The sequence below is a fragment of the Leuciscus leuciscus genome, assembly GCF_965113295.1.
Source record: "Leuciscus leuciscus genome assembly, contig: SUPER_11_unloc_1, whole genome shotgun sequence".
Taxonomy (NCBI): Eukaryota; Metazoa; Chordata; class Actinopteri; order Cypriniformes; family Leuciscidae; genus Leuciscus; species Leuciscus leuciscus.
The window spans coordinates 2229926-2240906 of NW_028118546.1; the positions used below are offsets into that span (position 1 = coordinate 2229926).

Consider the following 10981-nt stretch of genomic DNA (forward strand, 5'->3'; position numbering starts at 1 on the left):
GGCCGCGGAAGGGCCGCCTTAAATAAAACGGCGGCGGGACGGCGGTTGGCCCGCGGGCCGGCCGCGGAACGAAGGCGGTAGGAAGGCGGCTGCGGCTGCCGCCGGCGGTGCGCCGTCCAACGTGTTTGCGATGTCGCCATTCTGCCGCTTCTACTGCCGCCGGAGCGCCGACGGTGGGCCGCCGACTCATTGCTATCTGGGCAGTTCAGAAGCCGGAAGTTTACTGAGAGTGGAACTTCTCCCCTTATTAGACATTCTCTGCGCCAGACCTGCTGGTTATAAAGCATGGTAAGGTACAAAGGAAAAGCACAACGAAATGAAATTAATGTATACGACTAGTTGAAGTTTTCTGTGCTTTATCCTAACATTACACGAAGTAAATGCCTGCATTAAGTCAGGGACCACAAAACATGCAAACGAATAAAAACATTATAAACTGACACTGTCATATTTACCTTTTTTGAAATAATCCATTACATCATTACACCTGCTGAAACTCAAGCAGCATGAACTAAAAGCAAGCTCTTCTCGCTTGGAAAATTTGCTACTGTCACAATTTCTCTCCTCACACCTCTTTCATTTGGAATAATGGAAATATAACTGTTTCAAATAAATCTTTGTTTTTAACAAATTGGTTCAACAGAGACATTAATCATCTTATAAAACTGTTTGACAGCTCTGGGAATCTCTTAACTTACGAACAATTCATGTCAACTTACAATTTTCCCGTACTGTTTAGGGAATTTAATTTAGTTATTAAAGCTATTCCTGTAACACTTCGTCAACTTATCAAATGTCATATTTGTTACAATTCCTTATCTGTGACAAACCCAAATTTAATTTTAGAAGGTGTTGAGTTAATTGAGAAAAAATGCAATAACAAGCATATTTGTAATATTTTCCAAAAACAAAACAAAATATCTCCTAGAGGGAAATTTTTCTGGAACTCTAAGATTGAAAATATTGATTGGAGAAGAGCTTGGTTAAATCCTTTTCAAATACTGTATTAATAATAAAATTAAAGAAATACACTTCAAAATTCTGCATACCATTTATCCTTCTAAATCTTTAATATCAAGATTCTCTGATATTGATGATATGTGTTGTTTTTGTAATAATGAGAAAGAGATACTGACTCACTTATTTTTTGACTGTAATGTCGTGAACAAGTTTTGGACTGATTTGGCAGAATTCATATTTAATCTGATGAATATTAATTACTGCTTTAGCTTAAAGGATGTTACCTTGTATTATGGAAACAAAAGCAATAAGGATCTGGAATTTATTGTTAACCTTTTTATTTTATTAGCAAAATTTCACATACATAAACAAAAATTTCTTAATTCATCTCCTATGTTAAATTTGTTTTGCTCTGACTTTGATTTTTATATTTCTTCTATAAGACTGTTAAAAAACAAAAAGTCTGTGAAATATTTAAAATGCTATGATACACTCTTTAATACCCCTGATATTTTGTAATATCTTTATTCGTTAAAATTGAATGTGAGATATCCTTTTTCTGTTTTTATTTTATTTTATTTTATGTATTTATTTATTTTTGTGTTATTTTCTGAATGTTACCTTCTCTGCAATAAAATAAAATAAAATAAAACATGTTAAAACATGTTTACATTAAAAAAAATACATTTTCATTACATTAATTTCAATCTTCTCCAGTAATATTTATAATTTTTAAGTATTCAGTATTTTTTTAAAACGGCTGGTCACATGGCACCTGTTACTTTTTACAATACAGATTTGAGGTTGACCAATCACAGTCGTCTCTGATCATTGGCTAGAGACGCTTATTTAATCATTATAGTGAGAAAGTTCCGAGAGTTTCCATTTGTACGACAGCTTCTGAACCCATACAACTAATAGATTTAATCGGTTATGGTTTATAACGTGCATACATTTCCAAAAAGACAAAACAGCCTCGAAAATGGCATAAATGGAGCGTTCGTGTTTTTGAGCCGATGAGCGCCCTCTGGTGGAACATTGAAGGATTGTTTGTGTGACAGTTCTGATGTTTTCCTCTAGTTACGTGATGTAAGGAAGTACAGGACATATAGTAAAAAAATATGCCTGTGAGTTTGATGTAATGACAAAACCTGGTTTCACGTTATTTTTATTTTCATCGGCCGTCGCCATCGCTACATTTAGGGACGAACAAGAATTCTGTGAGAATGAAAGTTGTAATGAAAGAGAGTTCGATAAGAGTCACTTTTATAGCAATGTGAAACACTGTGGAGAAATACCACTGGCATTATCACATAAACTACTAGGTAAGATACAGATATGAGTGCCAACATGCTATACACGTTGACTGTGTTATAATCACTTCTGTGTGTTTTACAGATGCTCTGCCTCTTGATGAGGTTGATGGTAATGTTATTCGTACTGTGAAGAGAAGTGTGTTTTCAGAGTCTCAGCCCTCTCCTCTGAAAGAGCCCCTGACACTGGCTGCTGTGTCACAGGTCAATAAACCCATCCACTCATCATCATTTACAGAGAACTTGTGCTTCACTGCAGTCAAACCTGGGGATATTGTTGCAGTAACTGTGTATATGTAATTTATGAAACAGAAAAATACAATAGAGCTAGTGCCATCTAACCACCAGTCAAAAGTTTGGTCACACCCACCCATTCTTTATCATTTTTCTTGTCCACATTTTAAAATAGTAATAAATTAATCATCATCATCACCACCAATAACATTGTCGTCGTCAGCATAATTTTGAACTTATTCAGGCTGTTGTTACAAAGAAGTACACTTCATCATACTTTTAAAAAGAGAAATTATGAAAATAATATAGGCTAGTTTAAAAGAATATACTTTGGTGCAAACTGAATATAATGTTTCGGACACTTAATTGCATCATGTTAACTGAAATTAAATGAACATTTATTATAGTTTTTAATTTATGTGAAATTTAGTTAGTTGAACTTAAGTGTGCTTCTTTTGACCCACTTAAGCAGGACTAAAGGCACACTATGCAAGATTCAGGCCGTGAGTGCAGAGACGGCTCTTAGTATGCTTTTAAGTAGCCTACGTCTTTGTATGAAATTACTTCAGTTGGCTTTAAAATATGGTTAGTATATGGTAAACTAACATATACTTTAATATAATTTCTATTTAAACGTTCACATTTAAATCATGGAATTTAATAAAAATTTGTAATTCCACATTTATAATAATGAAGTTGCTATTTAGTACATTATTTAAATGGAACATTAACCCACTACAGTTAACATTATAGTACTTTATGTACCTTGGTATGTTAGTCAACACATCAAAATAAGTGTACTTCTTTAAAGCACAACAATATATTATTATATAACAATATAGAACATAATGATTTAAAATGTACTTTAAAATGAAGTTTTTAATTTGACATGATTACAAAGTGCACTTTTTAAAAGTGTACTTAAGTTTGTTAAGAAACGGTCATGAAAGTATACTCGTTAAGTGGCTTTTTATTTCATTAATTTTGTATTATCTGCAATAACTGTTTTTTAAACATTTAAATTTTTAACACTTATTTTTTACAAGGGTGTAGCAGATCACTTAAAAAATAATAATAATTGAACCACCCAACTCCTCAAATAAATGTCTACTTTAGGTTGTGGACAAATTATTTTGAGCTATTATACTCTATTATATATATAGATATTATATAATGCTAGCTTAAAAATTGGACCAAACACTTACATACCAATAGAAACACTTTATCATACATTTATTTAGTCACAAACAGTTCATTTATTGTATTGAGTTAATTAATTCAGTTCATTTAGTGTTTTTTGTTTGTTTTTGTCATTTATACTTTTATTAATTGATTCAGTCATAAAGCTTTTAATCAGCTAATGAACTCGTGGGCCACTTGGACTCTTTACAGAACCACCAGTGGTCTGAGGATCACAGTCTGAGAAAACTGCTTTAAAACAAAACTGGACCATGGTACCACCACAGTACTTTTGTGTAAATGTTGTTTCTGCATATATTCAGGCTCTTTTGTGTATTTCAGGATGTGTTGAGGAATATTTTGGATCTGAATGAGTCTGTGATTCAGAATGAAGAGTTTGTCCGTTGTGTCAGTGGTGGGAAACTGTCTCCTGGCTCTGTTCCACTGGCACACAGATACGGGGGCCATCAGGTAAAACTGACCGTCACTTCAAACCCGACAGCGATGGCGTAAGACAACCAGAGCAAACATGTCAACCATGTGTTATTATTATTATAGTTTGGTTATTGGGCCGGACAGCTGGGGGATGGAAGAGCACATATGTTGGGTGAATACACAAACAGGTAAAATCATCCTTTTCCATCAGCGTTCAACACAAATCATCAGTTGTTATTGTCAGATGTGACTTTTCTGTTGTAATGCATGTCAACTTTCCCATAATGTTGTTTAAGATTAAAGAATGGAAAGTGTGATCTATACTTACTGGTTTTTCAGCAAATAGATGATTCTGGCATTTTTTTTAAATCTAATTCTCACTTAATGCTTAAACGTGCGTCTGAACAATGACATCTCTCAGTTTAGAACTGACAAGTGTTAACCGTTAGAGCGGTATACAATCTCTCTTTTAATCCAGAAAGGGTGAAAGATGGGAAGTCCAGTTGAAAGGCTCAGGAAAGACACCGTACTCAAGGTGAATATCAGTTTCTGCTGCTCAATATTTTTGATATGCTTTTTAAGTAATTCTGAGATATATTTAGTTGTAAATGATCTTACATTATGACTCATAGTGTGTGATTCTCTGTCTGGCAGGAGTGTAATGGTTATGCTGTTTACTGTACATGATGTTTTGTGTGCAGGTCTGGTGATGGACGGGCTGTGATTCGCTCCTCTGTGAGGGAGTTCCTGTGCAGTGAAGCCCTCAGGTACACACACACACACACACACACACACACACACACACACACACACACACACACACACACACACACACACACACACACACACACACACACACACACACACACACACACACACACACACACACACACACACACACACACACACACACACACACACACACACACACACACACACACACACACACACACACACACACACACACACACACACACACACACACACACACACACACACACACACACACACACACACACACACACACACACACACACACACACACACACACACACACATACATATAAATGCACAATATATATGAATGGACATGCACAAGAAGAGTAATATATGGATTTATCATATTCAAATGTTTGGTGTTGAATATTATTCTTTTATTTATTTATACTTTTTCCATTTTTTTGCCTTTATTGTTTGTCAGTCTGGTTGTGAGTGAGGAACCTGTTTGGAGGGATCCGTTTTATAATGGCAGTGTCATAAAAGAAAGAGGTAAAATACGATCAGATTTGGAAAAATCGAGTAACTAAGTTCTTTATCCTCCTCAGCTTTATGTGATTGTTCTCTGTATCTATCAGGAGCGGTTGTTCTGCGTCTGGCCAAGTCCTGGTTTCGTATCGGTTCACTGGAGATATTAACTAGAACTGGAGAGTTAGATGTCCTACGGTATATTAACTTTAACTTGGGAGATAATATTTTTTTCTCACTCTTATTTGCTTTTTAATTTATTTTTATTTTTTTTATTTTCAGGACATTGTTGGACTTTGTAATTAAAGAGCATTTTAAATCTATTGCAACAAATGACCCTGACAAGTATGTGGTGAGTATCTGTGTCTCTCTGCTGTTTAGCTGTAATACAAGATTATTTTATATTGTCTGATCAGTCTCACTATATTTGAATGGTTTTCATGTTGTGTGAAGGTGTTTTTCTCTCGAGTGCTGAATGAAACGGCACATTTAATCGCCCACTGGATGTCGGTTGGTTTTGCTCATGGTTAGTTCACTCTGCTTTACTTGTTTAGTTATCACATAGATTTATCATTATAGATCGAGCTTAATACGCAAAATGCACAACATCATGATCTGCATCTTCACACAGGAGTCTGTAACACAGATAACTTCAGTCTGCTTTCTATCACTTTTGATTATGGCCCATTTGGATTTATGGAATCATATGACCCAAGTATGTTTCTTTGTCTAACTTAAACTTTCATAATATTAGCAATCATCTTCCTATACGTTTAGTTTTTAAGCTTTTTGTCATATAACATTTCACACACACACACACACACACACACACACACACACACACACACACACACACACACACGCACAGACACACACACACACGCACACACATACACACACACACACACACACACACACACACACACACACACGCACACGCACACGCACACGCACATGCACACGCACACACACACACACACACACACACACACACACAGGGACTCTGTATATTAACCCTACCCCTAAACCTATGAGGACACAGGAAGTGTGAAGATGTTTACGTTGTCATTATACACATTTGTGTCCTCCTAAACCATATACGAGAACACACACACACACACACATACATATATATATATATATATACATATATATGTATACAATACTGCAAAAGTGGAACATTGTATGAATTGTAAGCTACTTTAGATCTACTATAAATTTTGTAAATACTTACAGTATAATATACATGGGTTGAGGGGCATGATTAATTGCATACTTTTTTTAATCCATTACTTGTTTTATTTTACTTCATTATATTCTAATAAGTGAAAGTGAAACAGACAGCCATAATAATAACATATAATATATTTTTTGTTAAATGTGTGTTATTGCTCCAGCATTGTTTCCTCTGTATAGATTTTGTCCCCAACACGTCTGATGACGAGGGCCGGTACAGTATAGGAGCTCAGGCTAATGTTGGCCTGTTCAATCTACAGAAACTTCTAGAAGCTCTGAAACCACTGCTGACCTCAGATCAGCTTTCACAGTAAGAGATCCTTTTATTTTCTGTTGGTATTGGTCTGGAATAAATAAGGGTGATTCGTGTCAATTCATTTACTTCAGATCTCAGCAAATATTGAGAGAGTATCCACAAATCTACCATCAAAGGTGAGCCTGTCATTAGACAATATAGATCACTGTATTCCTCTCTGAGTCATTCCTGATCTCACTTTACTGTTTCTGTTGTAGATTTCATGAGCTGTTCAAAGCAAAGTTGGGCTTTCTGGGAAATGAAGAAAAGGATTCATATGTGATTGCATTTCTTCTAAAGGTAAATATTAGCTGGATTGTTTTTTTCTCTAATTGTACTATAATTAATTCATTTGATAAAGTTATTTGGCCATTCTCAGGAAATGGTGTCATTTGTGACAAAAAAAAAAGAAAAAAAGTAAGGAATCAGTAAGACACACACACACACACACACACACACACTGATATATATATATATATATACACACACAATTTCATTATAAACTTTTTTAATTAGATAGTTTTTTTTTTTAGAATTATATATTTAACGGCCAAACTGTCAGAAATAGTTAAGTCCAGTATGGTATCAGTAGTAGATCACACAAATGGCAGCATTTCCTGAGAATGACCCATATAATGTTGTATGATGTGTGATGTGTTGAGCTAATGGAGGACACTGGAGCAGACTTCACTATGACTTTCAGACAGCTGAGTGAAGTGACCCTGTCCCGGCTTCAGAAGGGATCCTTTGCTCCGGTACGTTTCCTCTCCATTCACTCCCACAGCAGCCGCAATATCCATAATCATGATTTCAGTCCATTAACTGTGACTGTGTCTCTCTTGACAGTCTTTGTGGGCTCTTTCAGACCTCTCATCACACAAGCATTTCAGAGACTGGGTTCAGCTGTATTTACAGCGTCTGTCAAGGTAATGTTGCTGTAATGTAAACTCAAACTCTTTAGAGGATTAAAAATGAACATCACTTGATGTGTTAATCGTCTTCTTCAGGATAATGAGTGACTCAGATGAAGAACGGCAGCACAGAATGCAAGGTGTGTTTTTGTATATGTTATATGATGCAGTGTTATATATTATGTGTTTATATATTGTTACAGTAACACTACCGCTGAAATGTTCATGATTGGTAAGATTTGTTTTTGAAAGAAGTTTCTTATACTCACAAAGGCTGCATTTATTTAATCAAAAATACAATAAAAACAGTCATTTTGTATTACTATAATATATTATTTATTATATTATGAGATATTATTACAATATAAAATAAATTATTCTATTTGAATATACAGTATTTGTGTAATTCATATATTTGTTCAGCTGAATGTAATTTATTCCTGTGATCATTTCTCCAGTCTTCAGTGTCACATGATCCTTCAGAAATCATTCTAATATGATGATTTGCTGCTCAAGAAACATTTGAAAACAGTTGAGCTGCTTAATATTTCTGAGGAAACCCTGATACATGTTTTGATTAATATAAAGTTCAAAAGAACAGCGTTTATTTGAATGTTTTGTAATATTATAAATGTCTTTATTGTCCCTTTTAATGCATCCTTGCTGAATAATATTATTAATTTCTTTTTTTTTTTTTAAAAAGCCTTACTGAGCGTAAATGTTTAAACGGTAGTGTGTGTTTTTTTACGATGTGTTATGTTGTATTTAATGTTATTAGTAATTTTTTTATTGTTCAGGAGTAAACCCACGGTATGTGTTGAGGAACTGGATGGCTGAATCTGCTATCAGAAAAGCAGAGAAAAATTACTTTTCAGAGGTATTATTATTACATGTGATGTCAAACTAATATACTGTCATGATCATGCTTATCATATATCTTAGAGTGTTTGCTTTAATATATTACTGTGAAATGAAGACTTGACAATTATACATACAATGTAACATCTTCAGACAGACCATTATGGCTTGTTGACAGTATGTTTGATGTATTTCTAGGTGACACTGTTGCAGAAGACTTTAATGGAGCCATTTATGGAGCAGGAAGAGGCTGAGAGAGCCGGATATGCCAGTAAACCTCCATCCTGGGCTCAGCAGCTGAGGGTCAGCTGTTCTTCCTAACTCAGGGTCGAATAAAAAAAAAAAATCATGAATTTCAGCATCATTTGAACCAAAAATATTGTTTATGACATTGTAATCACACTTCCTAATGGATGATCTGATTGGAGGATGCGCCATGTTTGATGTTATATATGTACATATATGCACGTTATATATGGACAATGGACATGGATGTCTTTTGTAATATTGCTGTTTCTGCATTTCTACAAAAGTGCAAAAATCTTTGCATCATGCATCTCGTTTACTCCTGTTTAACAATTAGGCATGTCAAAATCTGTTAAACAGTTAACTTTGCAAGACCTTATTTATTATGACATTCCATTAGCAATGATGATATAGCATATTTGCAATACAAATAATCAGATTAGGTGCGTAAGTACAAAGTATTTACATATTTTAGTCTGGTGGTGTAATGCAAGAATATTAAACAAAATAATTAAAGATGTGTGTCCGTATGTCACGCCGAGAACTTGTTTGGCGGTCAGTTCCTCAGTCCAACTACAAAAACATGTCAATTAGCTCTATCTGTCTTCAAGATCATTGTTGACTGCGCTTTTTCAGCATTGCTGTCATCAGTTCTGACATGAGTTCGCCACCTGGGGGCGCTGTTTGTAGAGGTGTCGTTCTCTTTGGTGGAGCTGGAGGCATTTTTCTGATGGAGCCGGCGGATGGTTTGGCAGCCGGTGCAGGAGCTGGTGGTGGAGGCGGTGGAGGTGGTGGTGGTGGTGGAGCTCCACCTGCAGATGCAAAGTTTTGGGGACCAGGAGGAGGAGGAGGTGGAAAGGAGGTAATGGGGTCTGGAGGTGGTGGGGGGAGCGAGTCTCCCCCGTGAGGTGCAAAACTAGGAGGCGGTGGAGGAAGAAAGTCCGGGGGCAGCTCGGCATCTTCTGGAGGAGGTGGTGGTGGAGGCAGGTCATCCATGGGTGGAGGTGGGAAGGAGGATTGTGGGAATCGAGGTGGAGGAGGAAACTTGTTGACTTTGGTTGTGCTGGCAGGAGGAGCAGGGGGAGGAGGAGGCAACATGGGGTCGGGTGGTGGAGGAGGCAGGGTTTCCATTGAAGGCGGAGGTGGTGGGAAAGATGTTTGGTTGCCAGGACCCTTCAAAAACAAACCAAAAGTAGCATTCAGGAGCATTTCAGATAAATGATGAAATTACAAGGGGATTAAAACAACTCTAAAGGAACCGTTACCCTTTGTGGAAAAGTAGTGTGCTTAATTTTACTGCTCTTGAAGTATACTTTAAATCTTTGAAGTATATTTAAAAATATATATTTTCAGATAATATATTGTTCATTAAATAAAAGGCCACTATATGTGTATTTAAAGACACTGCACTTTCATGACTGTTTCTTAACAGAGTTTAGTGCAATTTTAAAAAGTGTACTTTGCAATCATGACAAATTAACAGTTATACTTTTTAAATTATGGTTTAGTAATCTTTTGCAGTACATTTATTTTGATATTGACAAACATACTAGAGCACATGCAAATTTGATTATAATTTCAACTGTAGTGTGTTATTCGTTAATACATTTAATGTTAATATATTTTAAATTTACCAATTGGCAACTTCATCATGACAAATGTGTAATTAAATATTGAAAACATGTCAAGTTTCAATAGAAATGATATATGTATATTTTAGTTTACTATAAATGCTTCTCAGTACATTCGGCAGTAAACTTCATATTTCATTGAAAGTAGAAGTAATTATGAAATGTTATAAAATTATGTACTTAAGTGTGTTAATAAATTTAAACTATATTTTGTTTAATTGCAATTAACATGCAGTTAAGTGTCTGAAAACATTATAGTTCACACTTCAGTATGGTCCATGAACTTATATTATTTATGGTATTATATTATGGTGTTCTTCATTACTAAGGCAACTGATAGATTTAGAGGTACCTTGGTGTCCTTTGGAAGCTGAGGAGCGTGTCCATTCGCAGCTTTGGCTGAAAGATAAGCACAAAAATGTCATCAAAATCCTTTAA

At 35.4% G+C, this 10981-nt stretch overlaps 1 protein-coding gene and 1 long non-coding RNA gene across 2 annotated transcripts; both read left to right on the forward strand.

Moving 5' to 3' along the window:
• The first annotated feature begins 2074 nt into the window (after window positions 1-2074).
• LOC309510068 lies at window positions 2075-2860 on the forward strand. Its single transcript, XR_014210188.1, has 2 exons — window positions 2075-2285; window positions 2359-2860. It is a non-coding gene; the product is annotated as an uncharacterized lncRNA (long non-coding RNA).
• Window positions 2861-6755: 3895 nt separating this feature from the next.
• Window positions 6756-10316, forward strand: LOC309510030 (protein adenylyltransferase SelO-like). Its single transcript, XM_082191166.1, has 4 exons — window positions 6756-7823; window positions 7905-7948; window positions 8606-8685; window positions 8865-10316. Exons 2-4 carry the CDS (start codon window positions 7909-7911, stop codon window positions 8985-8987), a joined length of 243 nt encoding a protein of 80 aa, XP_082047292.1. The 5' UTR covers window positions 6756-7823; window positions 7905-7908; the 3' UTR covers window positions 8988-10316.
• The last annotated feature ends 665 nt before the right edge of the window (window positions 10317-10981 follow it).